Genomic DNA, 21,103 nt, shown 5'->3' with positions numbered 1-21,103 from the left:
GATCAAGCGTAGGTGGAACAGAATTAGATACGACTTTAAAAAAAACACTTGAAATCAAAAAGCGTGAAATAAAAGGGAATCAGAATTAATCCTTAGCGGAGTACAAGCTGTTCAAACACCCCACACAAGCAAATTGATGATTGGCTGCGTTCAAATCAGCTTAGACAGGATTTACAGCTGTTTAAAATGCTTGTCCAAAGATTCCAGGGACTTGATCCTTTTAAAGGATGCATCGCTAACTCACCTGTTAACATTGACACAAGGATGCAGTGTGACATTAGACCTACCGCTGCATTTTGTTTTGGGTTTAGATTTACGAATTGTGTCCTTATCCCAAAATGGCTGACACTCCAAAAAATTGAATAAAATGTCTCTCAAAAAGTAGAGTGGGAAATCTACTTCTGAACAAATGATGAAAGCAGGCCATATAATGGGATATTAGCTGAGTAGACAGGGGGTAGAACATAATTACAGTGGTTATACTTACTGAGCTGATGTGAGGAAAAACAGGATGAGAGAATAAATGGTTGGAGCCTGGAGAGTGTTTTTACTCTTCTACTTCTAATGTTCCTCTCACATTAACCTTCTTCCTCATCATTACCTGATTATCACTGACTCTGTGTCTAGTCCTGTTCCTGTAGTAAAAAAAAAATGAAGTATTATATAAAAAAAAAAAATTAGCCCCTTTTTCTCCCAAATTGCGATCCAGACAGATCTTGTCTCATTGCTGCAACTCCCCAACGGGCTCGGGAGTCTCTCGCTCTCTGAAGCAGATAGTTGTTAGGCAGAGTAAAATCAGAGCAGAAAAGCACGTTCTGTCCATTACTGTGGTGAAATGGTACTTGGGGGAGTCTCGAGCACCGCCTGTTTTAAAATAGAGCTTTTAAGCGGAGAAGGCAGAGGGACAGAGGGAGGTGTGGGGGGCAGGCGGACAGAGGGAGGTGTGGGGGGCAGGCGGAGAGAAGGAGGTGTGGGGGGCAGGCGGACAGAGGGAGGTGTGGGGGCAGGCGGACAGAGGGAGGTGTGGGGGGCAGGCGGACAGAGGGAGGTGTGGGGGGCAGGCGGACAGAGGGAGGTGTGGGGGGCAGGCGGACAGAGGGAGGTGTGGGGGGCAGGCGGAGAGAAGGAGGTGTGGGGGGCAGGCGGACAGAGAGGAGGTGTGGGGGCAGGCGGACAGAGGGAGGTGTGGGGGGCAGGCGGAGAGAAGGAGGTGTGGGGGGCAGGCGGACAGAGGGAGGTGTGGGGGCAGGCGGACAGAGGGAGGTGTGGGGGCAGGCGGACAGAGGGAGGTGTGGGGGCAGGCGGACAGAGGGAGGTGTGGGGGGCAGAGGGACAGAGGGAGGTGTGGGGGGCAGGCGGAGAGAAGGATGTGTGGGGGGCAGGCGGACAGAGGGAGGTGTGGGGGGCAGGCGGACAGAGGGAGGTGTGGGGGCAGGCGGACAGAGGGAGGTGTGGGGGGCAGAGGGACAGAGGGAGGTGTGGGGGGCAGAGGGACAGAGGGAGGTGTGGGGGGCAGAGGGACAGAGGGAGGTGTGGGGGGCAGGCGGAGAGAGGGATGTGTGGGGGGCAGGCGGACAGAGGGAGGTGTGGGGGGCAGGCGGACAGAGGGAGGTGTGGGGGGCAGGCGGACAGAGGGAGGTGTGGGGGGCAGGCGGAGAGAGGGAGGTGTGGGGGGCAGGCGGACAGAGGGAGGTGTGGGGGGCAGGCGGACAGAGGGAGGTGTGGGGGGCAGAGGGACAGAGGGAGGTGTGGGGGGCAGAGGGACAGAGGGAAGTGTGGGGGGCAGAGGGACAGAGGGAGGTGTGGGGGGCAGGCGGAGAGAGGGATGTGTGGGGGGCAGGCGGACAGAGCGAGGTGTGGGGGGCAGGCGGACAGAGGGAGGTGTGGGGGGCAGGCGGACAGAGGGAGGTGTGGGGGGCAGGCGGACAGAGGGAGGTGTGGGGGGCAGGCGGACAGAGGGAGGTGTGGGGGGCAGGCGGACAGAGGGAGGTGTGGGGGGCAGAGGGACAGAGGGAGGTGTGGGGGGCAGGCGGAGAGAGCGAGGTGTGGGGGGCAGAGGGACAGAGGGAGGTGTGGGGGGCAGGCGGAGAGAAGGATGTGTGGGGGGCAGGCGGAGAGAAGGATGTGTGGGGGGCAGGCGGACAGAGGGAGGTGTGGGGGGCAGGCGGACAGAGGGAGGTGTGGGGGGCAGGCGGACAGAGGGAGGTGTGGGGGGCAGGCGGACAGAGGGAGGTGTGGGGGGCAGGCGGACAGAGGGAGGCGTGGGGGGCAGGCGGAGAGAGGGAGGTATGGGGGGCAGGTGGCTGAAGGGAACACACGTGCATACACAGACACGTGAATTTGGACACGCACACGTGAATGTGCGCTGGTCGCGCCGCGCTGTGAGAATCAAGACCCTAGTCTACCCACGCTGCCTCTCTCTCTCTCCTCCTACCTTTCTGTCACTCTCTCTCTCCAATCTGTCTATCGTGCTCACTGTCTCTGATTCTAGATCGCTCATGCAGTTGTGTCTAGCCTCCTCAAACCCTCCATATGCTCTTTTGTGTGTGGGTTGATTTTTTGGGCAACGTGTCCTCACTGAAAACCATTTCCAAATCCCACTTCATTGCACACACACACACACACACACACACACACACACACACACACACACACACAAACAGGAAAACTGCAGATTTCAGCTCTTGTATCAGAGCAGGTTGAGAGATCATCTAATTCTAACGTCTAAACACAGCATCACAGAGGGTGACCAGAGATCTCCAACCAGCATCACAGAGGATGACCAGAGATCTCCAACCAGCATCACAGAGGGTGACCAGAGATCTCCAACCAGCATCACAGAGGATGACCAGAGATCTCCAACCAGCATCACAGAGGGTGACCAGAGACCTCCAACCAGCATCACAGAGGGTGACCAGAGACCTCCAACCAGCATCACAGAGGGTGACCAGAGACCTCCAACCAGCATCACAGAGGGTGACCAGAGATCTCCAACCAGCATCACAGAGGGTGACCAGAGATCTCCAACCAGCATCACAGAGGGTGACCCGAGACCTCCAACCAGCATCACAGAGGGTGACCAGAGACCTCCAACCAGCATCACAGAGGGTGACCAGAGACCTCCAACCAGCATCACAGAGGGTGACCAGAGACCTCCAACCAGCATCACAGAGGGTGACCAGAGACCTCCAACCAGCATCACAGAGGGTGACCAGAGATCTCCAACCAGCATCACAGAGGGTGACCAGAGATCTCCAACCAGCATCACAGAGGGTGACCCGAGACCTCCAACCAGCATCACAGAGGGTGACCAGAGACCTCCAACCAGCATCACAGAGGGTGACCAGAGATCTCTAACCAGCATCACCGAGGGTGACCAGAGATCTCCAACCAGCATCACAGAGGGTGACCCGAGACCTCCAACCAGCATCACAGAGGGTGACCAGAGACCTCCAACCAGCATCACAGAGGGTGACCAGAGATCTCCAACCAGCATCACAGAGGGCGACAAGAGATCTCCAACCAGCATCACAGAGGGTGACCAGAGATCTCCAACCAGCATCACAGAGGGTGACCAGAGACCCCCAACCAGCATCACAGAGGGTGACCAGAGATCTCAACCAGCATCACAGAGGGTGTACAGAGACCTCCAACCAGAATCACAGAGGGTGTACAGAGACCTCCAACCAGAATCACAGAGGGTGACCAGAGACCTCCAACCAGCATCACAGAGGGTGACCAGAGACCTCCAACCAGCATCACAGAGGGTGACCAGAGATCTCCAACCAGCATCACAGAGGATGACCAGAGATCTCCAACCAGCATCACAGAGGGTGACCAGAGACCTCCAACCAGCATCACAGAGGGTGACCAGAGACCTCCAACCAGCATCACAGAGGGTGACCAGAGATCTCAACCAGCATCACAGAGGGTGTACAGAGACCTCCAACCAGAATCACAGAGGGTGTACAGAGACCTCCAACCAGAATCACAGAGGGTGACCAGAGACCTCCAACCAGCATCACAGAGGGTGACCAGAGACCTCCAACCAGCATCACAGAGGGTGACCAGAGATCTCCAACCAGCATCACAGAGGATGACCAGAGATCTCCAACCAGCATCACAGAGGGTGACCAGAGACCTCCAACCAGCATCACAGAGGGTGACCAGAGACCTCCAACCAGCATCACAGAGGGTGACCAGAGATCTCCAACCAGCATCACAGAGGGTGACCAGAGATCTCCAACCAGCATCACAGAGGGTGACCCGAGACCTCCAACCAGCATCACAGAGGGTGACCAGAGACCTCCAACCAGCATCACAGAGGGTGACCAGAGATCTCCAACCAGCATCACAGAGGGCGACAAGAGATCTCCAACCAGCATCACAGAGGGTGACCAGAGATCTCCAACCAGCATCACAGAGGGTGACCAGAGACCTCCAACCAGCATCACAGAGGGTGACCAGAGATCTCAACCAGCATCACAGAGGGTGTACAGAGACCTCCAACCAGAATCACAGAGGGTGTACAGAGACCTCCAACCAGAATCACAGAGGGTGACCAGAGACCTCCAACCAGCATCACAGAGGGTGACCAGAGACCTCCAACCAGCATCACAGAGGGTGACCAGAGATCTCCAACCAGCATCACAGAGGATGACCAGAGATCTCCAACCAGCATCAGAGGGTGACCAGAGACCTCCAACCAGCATCACAGAGGGTGACCAGAGACCTCCAACCAGCATCACAGAGGGTGACCAGAGATCTCCAACCAGCATCACAGAGGGTGACCAGAGATCTCCAACCAGCATCACAGAGGGTGACCCGAGACCTCCAACCAGCATCACAGAGGGTGACCAGAGACCTCCAACCAGCATCACAGAGGGTGACCAGAGATCTCCAACCAGCATCACAGAGGGCGACAAGAGATCTCCAACCAGCATCACAGAGGGTGACCAGAGATCTCCAACCAGCATCACAGAGGGTGACCAGAGACCTCCAACCAGCATCACAGAGGGTGACCAGAGATCTCAACCAGCATCACAGAGGGTGTACAGAGACCTCCAACCAGAATCACAGAGGGTGTACAGAGACCTCCAACCAGAATCACAGAGGGTGACCAGAGACCTCCAACCAGCATCACAGTGTGTGAGACCTCAGAGGGCATCAGAGTTTAGAGAAATAATTTCCCCGATTAGGATCTCACCTGGGAATAGGTCTCAACATGCCCTCCAGACATCTTTAAGGGTATACAGACACACTCAACCTCTCACACACAACACACACACATCTGGAGCTTCAGCATGTTCCCTCTCTTTGTACTGCTAACTGCCTCTATCGTTTGTCATCCCTTCTCCCTCTCTCTCCCCACCTTTTCTTTCTAAACTTATCTTTCCGTAACCTTTTTCCAACTGCAAGGTCTTTATCAAAGCAAACCATCTTTCTCTCCGTAACATATCCCTCTATCTTATCCACTCTTTTCCTCGTTATCTTTCTCCCCCGTGCGTAATTCAAACTTCTTTCCTCCCTCTCGGTTCTTCTGTCTCCCATTCTCTCTCTCACCCACCCTCTCCCCCATCTTGTTTTCCATCCTCTCCCCATCTTGTTTTCCATCCTCTCCCCCATTTTGTTTTCCATCCTCTCCCCCATTTTGTTTTCCATCCACTCCCCATCTTGTTTTCTATCCTCTCCCCATCTTGTTTTCCATCCTCTCCCCATCTTGTTTTCTATCCTCTCCCCATCTTATTTTCTATCCTCTCCCCATCTTGTTTTCCATCCTCTCCCCATCTTGTTTTCTATCCTCTCCCCATCTTGTTTTCCATCCTCTCCCCATCTTGTTTTCTATCCTCCCTCTTTACAATGTATTGTTCTCCGTCTCTTCAATTACTATCATCAGAGCTCCATAGACGAGATAATGACAATAATAATCATTCGATTTTTGATACATGACACTCAAAGCTAACACATGAATGGACAGAGAGACTTTAATATACTATGACAGGGTGAGTGATGTACTGTAGTGTAATGCCACAGCCCACTGGGCCATACACAACACAGGTGGTGTGACAGCAATATGAAGTCCATTAGTCTAAGGTAGGAGGACTGAGTCTAATGGTTACTGACAGGTAGGTGGACAGTCTAATGGTTACTGACAGGTAGGTGGACAGTCTAATGGTTAATGACAGGTAGGTGGACAGAGTCTAATGGTTACTGACAGGTAGGTGGACAGTCTAATGGTTAATGACAGGTAGGTGGACAGAGTCTAATGGTTACTGACAGGTAGGTAGACAGTCTAATGGTTACTGACAGGTAGGTGGACAGAGTCTAATGGTTACTGACAGGTAGGTAGACAGTCTAATGGTTACTGACAGGTAGGTAGACAGTCTAATGGTTACTGACAGGTAGGTGGACAGAGTCTAATGGTTACTGACAGGTAGGTAGACAGTCTAATGGTTACTGACAGGTAGGTGGACAGTCTAATGGTTACTGACAGGTAGGTGGACAGAGTCTAATGGTTACTGACAGGTAGGTGGACAGAGTCTAATGGTTAATGACAGGTAGGTGGACAGTCTAATGGTTACTGACAGGTAGGTAGACAGTCTAATGGTTACTGACAGGTAGGTAGACAGAGTCTAATGGTTACTGACAGGTAGGAGGACTGAGTCTAATGGTTACTGACAGGTAGGTGGACAGAGTCTAATGGTTACTGACAGGTAGGTGGACAGAGTCTAATGGTTACTGACAGGTAGGTGGACAGAGTCTAATGGTTAATGACAGGTAGGTAGACAGAGTCTAATGGTTACTGACAGGTAGGTGGACAGTCTAATGGTTACTGACAGGTAGGTAGACAGTCTAATGGTTACTGACAGGTAGGTGGACAGAGTCTAATGGTTACTGACAGGTAGGAGGACTGAGTCTAATGGTTACTGACAGGTAGGTGGACAGAGTCTAATGGTTACTGACAGGTAGGTGGACAGTCTAATGGTTACTGACAGGTAGGTAGACAGAGTCTAATGGTTACTGACAGGTAGGTGGACAGAGTCTAATGGTTACTGACAGGTAGGTGGACAGAGTCTAATGGTTACTGACAGGTAGGTGGACAGAGTCTAATGGTTAATGACAGGTAGGTGGACAGTCTAATGGTTACTGACAGGTAGGTAGACAGTCTAATGGTTACTGACAGGTAGGTGGACAGAGTCTAATGGTTACTGACAGGTAGGAGGACTGAGTCTAATGGTTACTGACAGGTAGGTGGACAGAGTCTAATGGTTACTGACAGGTAGGTGGACAGTCTAATGGTTACTGACAGGTAGGTGGACAGAGTCTAATGGTTACTGACAGGTAGGTGGACAGTCTAATGGTTACTGACAGGTAGGTGGACAGAGTCTAATGGTTACTGACAGGTAGGTGGACAGAGTCTAATGGTTACTGACAGGTAGGTAGACAGAGTCTAATGGTTACTGACAGGTAGGTGGACAGAGTCTAATGGTTAATGACAGGTAGGTGGACAGTCTACTGGTTACTGACAGGTAGGTAGACAGAGTCTAATGGTTACTGACAGGTAGGTAGACAGAGTCTAATGGTTACTGACAGGTAGGTGGACAGAGTCTAATGGTTACTGACAGGTAGGTGGACAGAGTCTAATGGTTACTGACAGGTAGGTGGACAGAGTCTAATGGTTACTGACAGGTAGGTGGACAGAGTCTAATGGTTACTGACAGGTAGGTGGACAGAGTCTAATGGTTACTGACAGGTAGGTGGACAGAGTCTAATGGTTACTGACAGGTAGGTAGACAGAGTCTAATGGTTACTGACAGGTAGGTAGACAGAGTCTAATGGTTACTGACAGGTAGGTGAACAGAGTCTAATGGTTACTGACAGGTAGGTAGACAGTCTAATGGTTACTGACAGGTAGGTGGACAGAGTCTAATGGTTACTGACAGGTAGGTGGACTGAGTCTAATGGTTACTGACAGGTAGGTGGACAGAGTCTAATGGTTACTGACAGGTAGGTAGACAGTCTAATGGTTACTGACAGGTAGGTGGACAGAGTCTAATGGTTACTGACAGGTAGGTGGACAGAGTCTAATGGTTAATGACAGGTAGGTAGACAGTCTAATGGTTAATGACAGGTAGGTAGACAGTCTAATGGTTACTGACAGGTAGGTAGACAGTCTAATGGTTACTGACAGGTAGGTAGACAGTCTAATGGTTACTGACAGGTAGGTGGACAGAGTCTAATGGTTAATGACAGGTAGGTGGACAGAGTCTAATGGTTACTGACAGGTAGGTAGACAGTCTAATGGTTACTGACAGGTAGGTGGACAGAGTCTAATGGTTACTGACAGGTAGGTGGACAGAGTCTAATGGTTACTGACAGGTAGGTGGACAGTCTAATGGTTACTGACAGGTAGGTGGACAGAGTCTAATGGTTACTGACAGGTAGGTAGACAGAGTCTAATGTTTACTGACAGGTAGGTGGACAGAGTCTAATGGTTACTGACAGGTAGGTGGACAGAGTCTAATGGTTACTGACAGGTAGGCAGACAGAGGGGAAACAGTTACTAATGGTTACTTACAGGTAGATGGACAGAGGGGGAAACGGTTACTAATGGTTACTGACAGGTAGGTAGACAGAGGGGGAAACGGTTACTAATGGTTACTTACAGGTAGGTGGACAGAGGGGAAACAGTTACTAATGGTTACTGACAGGTAGATGGACAGAGGGGAAACAGTTACTAATGGTTACTTACAGGTAGATGGACAGAGGGGGAAACGGTTACTAATGGTTACTTACAGGTAGGTAGACAGAGGGGAAACAGTTACTAATGGTTACTTACAGGTAGGGACAAGAGGGGAAACAGTTACTAATGGTTACTTACAGGTAGATGGACTGAGGGGGAAACGGTTACTAATGGTTACTTACAGGTAGGTGGACAGAGGGGAAACAGTTACTAATGGTTACTTACAGGTAGGTGGACAGAGGGGAAACAGTTACTAATGGTTACTTACAGGTAGGGGGACAGAGGGGAAACAGTTACTAATGGTTACTGACAGGTAGATGGACAGAGGGGAAACAGTTACTAATGGTTACTTACAGGTAGGTGGACAGAGGGGGAAACAGTTACTAATGGTTACTTACAGGTAGGTGGACAGAGGGGAAACAGTTACTAATGGTTACTGACAGGTAGGTGGACAGAGGGGAAACAGTTACTAATGGTTACTTACAGGTAGGTGGAACAGAGGGGAAACAGTTACTAATGGTTACTGACAGGTAGGTGGACAGAGGGGGAAACGGTTACTAATGGTTACTTACAGGTAGGTGGACAGAGGGGAAACAGTTACTAATGGTTACTTACATGTAGGTAGACAGAGGGGGAAACGGTTACTAATGGAAACGGTTACTAATGGTTACTTACATGCTTCCTGTAGCTGAGCTGCTGTCAGTGGGCAGAGAACCGTTGGAGCGTTCCATCTGAGCCAGCCTGAGAAACACAGATACAGACATTAGCTGGATTAGTTCAGAAACGTTACCATGGGGGTCAACGCCTACCAAACACTGCTGGGTACAGAGGCAACCCCTGCTGGCTAGTGCACCATTCTAGCTGAATGGATGAAATGTAACATAACATAAGGAGTGGACGGCAGACATCAGGCAGAGTTCAGCCCAACAGCTAGGGGATCAGCCATCGCAATATGGGACCCAGTTATGACATGAGATGGATTATGGTACAGTGCTGCACATGGCCGGGACGAGAGGTTCAGAGCCACACCGGTCAAATCCTATTGGGCATGGGGGGAGTGTGTGTGTGGTGATAGATTTATGCGGTTGGGATGGGGAACACAGTTGATTACTGGCCCTGGTGCTCTCTCTCTCACACACACACACACACACACACTCACACACACACACACACACACACACACACACACACACACACACACACACACACACACACACACACACACACACACACACACACACACACACACACACACACACACACACACACTCACACTCCATGGTAATTAGATTGGGCCAGCAGATGAAAGGCTCTATGTATTGAGCTGTGTAATAAAGAGAGGGAGAGGGGGGAGCCTCATAGCTCCTAGGGAGATGAAGACAAAGAGAACATGATCCCTACACTGGCCCAAGGCTGACATTGGGATAGCTCTGTTAATACAGAGTCTGTCTGGCTGTGTGTGTGTGTGTGTGTGTGTGTGTGTGTGTGTGTGTGTGTGTGTGTGTGTGTGTGTGTGTGTGTGTGTGTGTGTGTGTGTGTGTGTGTGTGTGTGTGTGTGTGTCAAGGCAGCTTGTTATCTGGTAACAGTCAGGGGCTGTAGTGATTGACCTGTGGGTTAATGGTTAATGAAAAGGAAAGATCCATGTCAGAATAGCATATGGAACGGCTGGCACTGAGGGGGCACAGTCAAATTGGCAGGGGAGGCTAGCCCTACTTTGTCTGTACCCTTAATGGACAATAGTCTGGCATAGACAGTCATTGGCATACCAAGTATGTGCAAGGTTTGTGTGATGGTAGTGTACAGTACCTGCTAGCATACTGCTCTATCCTGGAATGAGTGTCATCATGAGAGAACTGGGGTGACTGGGAAAGCCTGAAGAGAGGGAGTGGAGGGGTGGAGATGGGTACAACATGAAACACAATAACAACCAAAAAGACTTCAATCAAATGAAACAATCAGCAGCTAGAAATCTAGGAGAACATAATCAACAAAGAAACAAGAGAAGATTGTGCTGATGTAGGAAGCCGGTCAGGAGTTACTGCACTGCTAATGGAATGAGAGGAGGTTAGGAGGAAGAGGAGGCTGTGGAGGGGAGGAAGAGTTTGGTAGGTTGGTTGGTCAATCGGGCAGACAGGCAACATGCGGTATGACGGCTTAGTGGGGGTGGTTAGGGTGTTGATTTGTGGATGCAGGGACAGGGAGGAGGGCAACTGTTCAGGGGCATTCTGATTTCCCTGGGGCGGGGCGTGCAGATACTCACTCATACTGCTCCGGACACATGCTGATGAGAGTGACGGGACTGTAAAAGAAACGGAGGGAGGGAGGGAGGGAGGTGAGGGAGGGGACAACAATCTTTAGGGCCACATCACATGAACAAGGTCAAGAACCAAATGCAAAAGGAGGAGAGTACAGGTGGTAGGGTTCCAACCAATGATGTATATAAACCCTGGATTGCTGATGATATGTATTGGCCAGTGAGAACTTGTTCTCAACTAGACAACCTGGTTAAATAAAGGTGACAAAAAAAAAAATAAAAAAAAAAAAAAGGTGAAAAAAAGCTTGGTCGGCCATATTGGTACTCCCCAGTAGGATCAGTCCTCCATGGGAATGAATGGAATTCTACAGTATTTCAAATATATGTTTCAAGGACAAAATTAAATTGATTTATGTATTTTTTCCTGTAGTGAGGACAGTAACATTAGTAATTTCAAAAAAATATACTTTAAGGAAAATGTTTTTATATATTTGTTCATGTTTATTTTTATGTTTAGCTCACATAATATACTTTATGCATTAAGGTGTCTAATAGAACAAGCACGTCAAAACGAATGTAGACATTAATAAATGTAGCTTCTATAGCTTCCAAAATATGTTTTACAAAGGTGGTCGGTACCAAGATGGAAGCATGGTGGCTTCAACACAGCACCCCCTATCAGTCATCTATATATTAGCTCAGCAAAAAAAGAAACGGCCCTTTTTCAGGACTCTGTCTTTCAAAGATAATTCATAAAAAATCGAAATAACTTCACAGATCTTCATTGTAAAGGGTTTAAAAACGGTTTCCCATGCTTGTTCAATGAACCATAAACAATTAATGAACATGCACCCATGGAACGGTCGTTAAGACACTAACAGCTTACAGACAGTAGGGAATTAAGGTCACAGTTATGAAAACTTAGGACACTAAAGAGGCCTTTCTACTGACTCTGAAAAACACCAAAAGAAAGATGCCCAGGGTCCCTGCTCATCTGCATGAACGTGCCTTAGGCATGCTGCAAGGAGGCATGAGGACTGCAGATGTGGCCAGGGCAATAAATTGCAATGTCCGTACTGTGAGATGCCTAAGACAGCGCTACAGGGAGACAGGACAGACAGCTGATCGTCCTCGCAGTGGCAGACCACATGTAACAACATCTGCACAGGATCGGTACATCCGAACATCACACCTGCGGGACAGGTACAAGATGGCAACAACAACTGCCCGAGTTACACCAGGAACGCACAATCCCTCCATCAGTGCTCAGACTGTCCGCAATAGGCTGAGAGAGGCTGGACGGACATTGCAATTTTATTGGACTGAGGGCTTGTAGGCCTGTTGTAAGGCAGGTCCTCACCAGACATCACCTGCAACAATATCGCCTATGGGCACAAACCCACCGTTGCTGGACCAGACAGGACAGACAGGACTGGCAAAAAGTGCTCTTCACTGACGAGTCGCGGTTTTGTCTCACCAGGGGTGATGGTCGGATTTGCGTTTATCGTCGAAGGAATGAGTGTTACACCGAGGCCTGTACTCTGGAGCGGGATCGATTTGGAGGTGGAGGGTCCGTCATGGTCTGGGACGGTGTCACAGCATCATCAGACTGAGCTTGTTGTCATTGCAGGCAATATCAACGCTGCGCATTACAGGGAAGACATCCTCTTCCCTCATGTAGTACCCTTCCTGCAGGCTTATCCTGACATGATCCTTCAGCATGACAATGCCACCAACCATACTGCTCATTCTGTGCGTGATTTCCTGCAAGACAGGAATGTCAGTGTTCTGCCATTGCCAGCGAAGAGCCCGGATCTCAATCCCATTGAGCACATCTGGGACCTGTTGGATCGGAGGGTGAGGGCTAGGGCCATTCCCCCCAGAAATGTCCGGGAACTTGCAGGTGCCTTGGTGGAAGAGTGGGGTAACATCTCACAGCAAGAACTGGCAAATCTGGTACAGTCCATGAGGAGGAGATGCACTGCAGTACTTAATGCAGCTGGTGGCCACACCAGATACTGACTGTTACTTTTGATTTTGACCCCCCTTTGTTCAGGGACACATTATTCAATTTCTGTTAGTCACATGTCTGTGGAACTTGTTCAGTTTATGTCTCAGTTGTTGAATCTTATGTTCATACAAATATTTCCACATGTTAAGTTCGCTGAAAATAAAAGCAGTTGACAGTGAGAGCACGTTTCTTTTTTTGCTGAGTTTACATACAAATCATTGGATCCAACCAGCGGCTATGCTTAGAATAGGGGGCGACAACAGGGGCACGCAGTAGCACATAGGCAGAAGCCCACCCCAAATCCTAACCTTTACCATTATTAGGGAAAACTGGCCTTAGATCAGCATCTAGGAGCTCATCCAAATAAAATCTCCCCTTTAGTCTTGGGGCTATGGTCCAATGGTTTCTAATGATTCAACTATTCATTTCCAAGTGATAATTGAGTACCTATTTAAAGAATTTTAGTGGAATATTCCCAAGCAAGTCTTTGTAGCCCCAGGCCTGTACGTAGTGTAGTTGTAAAGTATGCTTTTTAAGTTTCTGCACTGATTACAAGGACATTCGCCTGCTATTATTAGGCATACTTGACATTTGACAGCAATACCAAAATGATCACGAGATCATATTCAATCTGTCTTTCACTTATTATAGTGTCATTTCATGTGCAGTCTTCAAAATGAAAATCTATTTCTAAACATTCAGGGTTGTACTGCATAGTGCACACAGATGAAACACCTTGGACAAGAAAAATGAATTTAACATAGCGAGAAAGAACGGTTGCTAAATATAGATGTGATAGGAAGAGAGGTATTTTGTTATTTTGGAGATGGAGAGGATGTTTAGATAATTGCTTGGGTGCTCTGAAGGTTACTGGTGTTTTTGTTCGCAATGTGAAAGTGGAGACATTGAAACAAAGCGCTGCATCGTGGATAAGTGTCTCTCGCAGTGGAAAAGAAAGCAGTATTCGTCACTTCTCTTCTTTGTTTTGGGCTGCTGTCTGCGGTGTGCTACCACTTTGTGCAGCCCCGTCAACCGGTGCCATTAGGAAGTGGGCTTTTTCCCCTGAGAGCAGCACCAACCAGGGTTTGAGTTGATTTGTTTAAAGTCATACACTGCTGTGCTGAGCTCTTCAAGTGTCTTCTTTTACTCACGACAGGCTGGGCCAGGGGTGTTGTAACCTCCGCATGGGTGCACTCTTGTGAAAGAAATGAAGAGAGCGAGGGAGACCTTGGGAGCGTTTAGCTCTGAAAAATGTTGCTGTTGCGAGTGCAGTGAGAAAAGGAAGCAGGAGTAAGGGTCCTGGAGAGACAGTGATGTTGAGCCTAAAGAGTTCACTTTCCCCTGGGATGGCAGTGGGCCAAAGGCAAGTCCAAATACATCCTACCTCCCTGGGCCTGGCTATACTGAGTAACCAGCCTTCAATAGGACTCATATTATCATGTCAACAAACATGATAACATTATATATTTTTTTGCATTGTACAATAATCACATGACAAACAAAAAGCAAACATGTACTGTATCAGGGAAAGGGGCTGACTAGGACGTACAAAGACAACAGTAGAGCCAACGGTATTGGACCGTGGCTGGGAGACAGACACACTGAGAGACAGTGAAACACAGAGTTTTAAAGTTAAGGGGAAGGATGGCCATTTTGATTTGCAATGCCTTGATGAGATGCCACTGTGTGTGCAGAGTGCTGAATATATTGTGATGCCAATTCTGATCCTATAGAGAGATGTTGCTGGACTGGCAACAACAACTAGCCTACGTGGTACCTAGTTGTGTTGAGTAAAAGGTTTCCCTCATCAGTATGGTTTACATGATGTTGTATTGTGTCATACAGTATATTGTACCTTTTCACTGAATACCAATGAAATGATTGAATCCAATTAAATCCTGAAGACACTTCTATGCCAGTACACCTCAATAGTCTTGAAGGACACTGCGCTGACACTCTTTCCTCCCCTCTCCTCCTCTATCAGGGGGTTAAGAACACCTGTGCACTCTGACACCTTTTCATGCCTCCTGTCACAGACAGACAGACAGACAGACAGACAGACAGACAGACAGACAGACAGACAGACAGACAGACAGACAGACAGACAGACAGACAGACAGACAGACAGACAGAGGTGGTGCTGGGAACAGGGAAACGTCGCCATATGTTCGGAGGGGGATATCATTAGCTTGCGCTCGCTACCACGCGTTCCGCTCAGTCTGACAGAAGTGCGTGTGTTTTTTCACAATGTGTCTATATCTGTGCTGTGTTATTGACTCCACCCAAATCAAATCAATGAGATAAAGATAGAGAGCGATAGAGAGAGTGATAGAGAGAGAGTGATAGAGAGAGAGTGATAGAGAGAGTGATAGAAAGAGAGAGAGTGATAGAGTGATAGAGAGAGTGAGAGTAATAGAGAGTGATAGAGAGCGAGTGAGAGTGATAGAGAGAGTGATAGAGAGAGAGAGATAGAAAGAGAGAGAGAGATAGAAAGAGAGAGAGAGATAGAAAGAGAGAGAGTGATAGAAAGAGAGAGAGAGTGATAGAGAGAGAGTGATAGAAAGAGAGAGAGAGTGATAGAGAGAGAGTGATAGAGAGAGAGTGATAGAGAGAGAGTGATAGAAAGAGAGTGATAGAAAGAGAGAGAGTGATAGAAAGAGAGAGAGAGTGATAGAAAGAGAGAGAGAGTGATAGAGAGAGAGCGATAGAGAGAGTGATAGAGAGAGAGTGATAGAGAGAGAGTGATAGAGAGAGTGATAGAGAGAGAGAGTGATAGAAAGAGAGAGAGAGTGATAGAAAGAGAGAGGGAGTGATAGAGAGCGAGAGAGTGATAGAAAGAGAGAGAGAGTGATAGAAAGAGAGAGAGAGTGATAGAGGAAGTCTGAGCACAAACTCCAACCCACACAACTCTTAAACTCATCAGTCTCCCTGCTAGAGTTAAAGCAGTGTACAGTTTTATCCTGAACTCTTCCAAATATGGTGGTGAACAGCACATAACACACCAAGCTAGGAGGCTCAGACACGTCTTTCACATGAACACGTGTCTCTGTGTCTAATCAGGAATCCTATTTGGCGTGTAATGAAGGAAGAAGAGTTGGGAGGAAGTTAACAGTGGGTGGGGTTCTGTGTTCTATAGGTTGGGAAAATGTATGAGGAAACAGAATAACCGTGAATAGAGAGAGAGAGAGAGAGAGAGAGAGAGAGAGAGAGAGAGAGAGAGAGAGAGAGAGAGAGAGAGAGAGAGGTGAGGGAGAGAGGGAGATGGAGAGAGAGAGATACAGACAGACGGGGAGAGAGGGAGACGGAGAGAGAGAGGGTGCGAGAGAGATCAAATCAAATTTTATTTGTCACATGCGCCGAATACAACAGGTGTGGATCTTACTGTGTAATGCTTACTTAAAAGAGCTGGTTCAATAGAGTTACAGAGATGGGTGCTCTCCCTCCCTTCCTCTCTCAGAGATGGCCTGATTCACTATCTCCACACACTGAATGTCAGTGTGTTTCTGTGTGTGTGTGTGTTTCTGTGTGTGTGTGAGTGTGTGTGTGTGTTTCTGTGTGTGTGTGTGTGTGTGTGTGTGTGTGTGTGTGTGTGTGTGTGTGTGTGTGTGTGGTGTGTGTGTGAGATTGTGTGGGCTTAAAAGTAAGAATTGCAGACTCAGTGCAATAAGTCTCTGCTATAAAACTGCCTGTATTGTACCAGACTTCCAGCAGTTTGTGGATGGTAGAGAAGTCAGGCGGGAGAAGAAAAGTGGAAAATGAATGTCATTAGCAGCTTTTTAAGGAATCTCTCCACCATTTCCCACCTTTTAAAAGGGATCCGTCAGGTAGACACCCTCTGCAAAAAGCAGAGGGTGAGATATAGAGATGTGGAGAGAGAGGGAGACATGTTCTAGGGAGCTGTTAGTATACAGAGACAGAGAAGGTTCAGATCATAGAAGGGGACATAACTCACACCTCAAGAGGGGGGCACTCACCACCCGCCACTAGCATCTGCATAATCTGTAACGCTGGTTAAACACCATTACTGAGGATTTAAGTGTGTCTGAGCAGGCGACCGGTGAAAAATCGAGACGGACTCACTCCAGAGCAGAGCAGCAGCTCTGTGCAACACCGGAGATATATGGACGATATATGGCCTGAGTCTTCCAGTCCACAGACAGGGAGAGGAAATGAGTGTTGACAGAGGGCTCACCCAGGCAACACAACCCCCTTCCTCCCAGGTACTTACGTCTCCATATTGTCTCCTTCTAGAAACGTCTGGACCGGTAAGTAGCCCAGCCGTGGGTGCTTGGCAAAGTACTTCTTGGAGCGGAACTTGTTTTTCAGCACCTTGGTGAAATCACGCATGTCCTCACCCGAAGTAGTCTGGAAGAGTGAGAAAGGGATGAGAAATTTTGTAAGAAGGAGTTCATTTGTTCATTACACATCTTCCAAGAAAGTGGAGGATTCAGCTTTGCCAGTGAAAGTCCAATTACCACGGTGCCCTGACCTAAAGAGGGCCTATTCTTCCTAGGATTCAGGGAACAGCTAGGGAGATTCAACTTCTACAAACACACACCGAAGCAGTGTAACACACATAAACACACTGTGACGCAAAGGAACACACAGTCTATTGAGTTCATATGGCTTTTAGCTAATATGTAGAACACAACACATCCTGAGAGAGAGAGAGAGAGAGAGAGAGAGAGAGAGAGAATAATGCAGAGCAGAATTAGGCAGATACCCGCTAATTATCAAAATCCAGAAAATAGCCGTTAAATTCTACAACCACCTAAATGGAAGCGATTTCCAAACCTTCCATAACAAAGCCATCACCGACAGAGAGATGAACCTGGAGAAGAGTCCCCTAAGCAAGCTGGTCCTGGGGCTCTGTTCACAAACACAAACAGACCCCACAGAGCCCCAAGGACAGCAACACGATTAGACCCAACCAGATCATGAGAAAACAAAAAGATAATTACTTGACACATTGGAAAGAATTAACAAAAAAACAGAGCAAACTAGAATGCTATTTGGCCCTAAACAGAGAGTACACAGTGGCAGAATACCTGACCACTGTGACTGACCCAAACTTAAGGAAAGCTTTGACTATGTACAGACTCAGTGAGCATAGCCTTGCTATTGAGAAAGGTCGCCGTAGGCCGACCTGGCTCTAAAGAGAAGACAGGCTATGTGGACACTGCCCACAAAACGAGGTGGAAACTGAGCTGCACTTCCTAACCTGCCAAATGTATGACCATATTAGAGACACATATTTCCTCAGATTACACAGATGCACAAACATACCAAATTTTGATAAACTCCCATATCTACTGGGTGAAATACCACAGTGTGCCATCACAGCAGCAAGATGTGTGGCCTGTTGCCACTAGAAAAGGTCAACCGTGGCCCCTGTAATCCCCTTGTATTCCGTCTTACTTTGCACAGCCCCGTTTGCTTGCTTTGATGTCATCTGACTCGGGGGCGGAGGCTTGCTCTGCCTGCGGCAGTGTTAATGTATGTTTATCATGCCAATAAAGCCCTTGAATTGAAATTGAAATTGAACTGAGAGAGAGAGAGAGAGAGAGAGAGAGAGAGAGGTCTCAGTACTTGAGCAGGGTTTGTGTGTGGCGCTTGAGTAGTGTGTTGTGGCAGGTCGACTACTGTGCTAGAGAAGAGTCTGGAAAATCCCAATAGAGAGACTTGTCAAACTTGTGCCAAAACAACTACTTCGGAGGAACGAATAGACCACAGCACACAATTTATTCTACCATGTTTTTGCTCAATAATTAATACTAGCAGTGTAGGAACAATCAAATGAAAAAGTAATACTACAATGAAATGAAAAAGTAATATTGTGCACATCAAATAAACAGTGGGACTGATATGAGAAAACTGAGAATGTTTCTAAAATGACCGCAATGGGATCAGCGGCTGACATTTTACACAGCATCATATTGATCTTTACCTCCTAAATCAGGTTATGGTCCTAGGCCTCAGAATTAATATGTACTTTATCATTTTTGGAGACATTAATGTAACATCAAAATGTGTTTTGTTTCTGTGTGGAAGAGAGGGTACTGTAAATGTGTTATTGTTGGTTTAGAGAGGGGCTTATTTCTCTGAGGAAATAAGTTTTATTTCATTCAATAAAAAAGTATCTCTATTCAACACATGGTGTGTAATAAAGTATTTATTCCTCAAGGTGGACTGTGGTTCTGAAGTAACAGTGAGAGAATCAGCGACGTAACTGTTTTGTTAGGTCTTCTCCAGTAAAACGGTTCAGAAGGCCAAGAATCCACCATTTCATACTCATCCATTTACATTGCTTACACTAATATCCCTTTCATACACAGACTGAAATCTCATGCCTGCTTCTTTTTTGCCTGTGTTTTTGTATATCTGCAAGGCGTAGGTGGTACAAAAAAAGGACAAATAAAACCCACCTAAAGACCTAGTCATGATTCCTGTATTTTCACAGACTCTAACCAAAATACCAGGTCTGTGTGAATGGTTCTCTACTTTTCTGCAGGTAAATTAATAAACACTTCAATTGTTTAACACCTCCCTAATTTGAAATGCAAACAGCCCCCATTGTTTAACAACACCCCCCTGACCCCACCCCTCCCAATTTGCCAGTTACCCACTGATATGTATAAAAGGGGTATACCTGCAATTCAGTGGTAAATAAGGAGTTGTTTGAAAGGGGGTCCTATTAACATTGCCTAATATTTTTTACAGGTGATATACCGTATCATCTGTCTGAAATGGGTCTAAATCAGAAACCGAAAGTCCAGATTGTGATTGGGAGTTTGACATTGCATTTTGACTTTCTGCTTCATAACTGAAAGCTATAATATGATTTGCCCATGCCTAAACATGACTTGTATAATGTTTTCATCCCACAGTCACTGAAGGCAGTTAGCATTACACAGCCAGGACAGGAGTGATTGCTGTTCCTCATGGCTGGCGGTCTGTATCAATATCCAGGCTATCAAATTTGCAGATTGAAAAACTAAATTAAATCACCCAAAGAAAATAAACATATTCCCCGACCAGTCGAAGTGTGACATTCAGCAATATTCCGACGCTGTGCGTGAGCTCTACTAATCTAAAAGAGAAGCCTGTTACATTTCTGCAAATCCCCTCCCTCCCTCCCCCCTCCCTCCCTCCCTCCCTCCCCCCCCCCCCCCCCCCCCCCCCCCCCCCACCTGAAACTGTGTTGGAAAAATGCCTTTCAGAAATTATAAACAGCTCAAAGAACAGAAGTCTTTTACTGTTCGCTCGGTTGAATCCAATTTGTGCTCCGGGTTCCTGAAGAAGTTATTTGGAGAATAAGGTGGCACAGAGGTGTGTGAGAGTATGTGTGTGTGTGTGTGTGTGTGTGTGGTGTGTGTGTGTGTGTGTGTGTGTGTGTGTGTGTGTGTGTGAGAGAGAGAGAGTATGTGTGTGTTTGTGTGCTCCTCACCGGCGTGCAGTACTCCACCATGGGGTAGTTGAGCTTGTGGCCCTTGGCGGTTCGTCCAGAGAAGAAGCAGCTCTGACACACGTCATAGTTAAAGTGCTTCAGACTGCGATACCTAGGGATGAGGGGAGGGAGAGATGGATAGTATTGGTATTTTATTAGGATCCCCATTAGTTACTGCTAAAGTAGCAGCTACTCTTCCTGGGGTCCACACAAAATATGACACATTACATAATACATAACATTAATAGACAAGGACATCACAAGGACAGAACTACAATTAAAATATGAATACACGCTTTCATGCATATGCCTTTATATACATGTGATTCATAGACGCTACTGAATGCAATCCAAAAACGAAAATGGAAACGCAATAACAAGGAGGTGTGTTTGAAATAGGCTGACACTTTTCGCTAAATTCCTCAGACGTGAAAATGGCCACTTTGTTTCGATCGAGATAGAGACAGAGTGGAGAAACAAGAGAATAAGAGTGATGAGCGCATCGTGCAGCTTTCTCCATTTCTCTTTCTCTTGCATGCGTCTCATGTGTGTGTCCTGCTATGCTCTCATCTGGGCTATTCCAGAGCCTCACACAGAGCTACCGATGTTCTGTCACCACTTTCTCTCACCAATTCCTCCGTGAATTT

The 21,103-nt window shown here is 47.7% G+C and overlaps 1 protein-coding gene across 11 annotated transcripts in view; it reads right to left on the bottom strand.

Moving 5' to 3' along the window:
- The window catches only part of utrn (utrophin), a 306,152-nt gene that overhangs the window by 16,632 nt on the left and 268,417 nt on the right, over positions 1-21,103 (bottom strand). For 10 of the 11 annotated variants that reach the window (XM_082976950.1, XM_082976949.1, XM_082976951.1 and 7 more), the window contains 5 exons: positions 20,457-20,568; positions 17,238-17,374; positions 11,005-11,043; positions 10,551-10,616; positions 9,419-9,484 (listed from right to left, as the gene is read on the bottom strand). In XM_082976950.1, coding sequence (XP_082833076.1) covers positions 9,419-9,484; positions 10,551-10,616; positions 11,005-11,043; positions 17,238-17,374; positions 20,457-20,568 — 420 coding nt within the window. The remainder of the gene's footprint in view (positions 1-9,418; positions 9,485-10,550; positions 10,617-11,004; positions 11,044-17,237; positions 17,375-20,456; positions 20,569-21,103) is intronic. The other variant, XM_082976955.1, reaches the window with a different exon arrangement.

Source organism: Salmo salar, chromosome 06 (genome assembly GCF_965601325.2).
Source record: "Salmo salar chromosome 06, fSalSal1, whole genome shotgun sequence".
NCBI lineage: Eukaryota > Metazoa > Chordata > Actinopteri > Salmoniformes > Salmonidae > Salmo > Salmo salar.
This window is presented reverse-complemented; position numbering and strand designations above follow the sequence as displayed.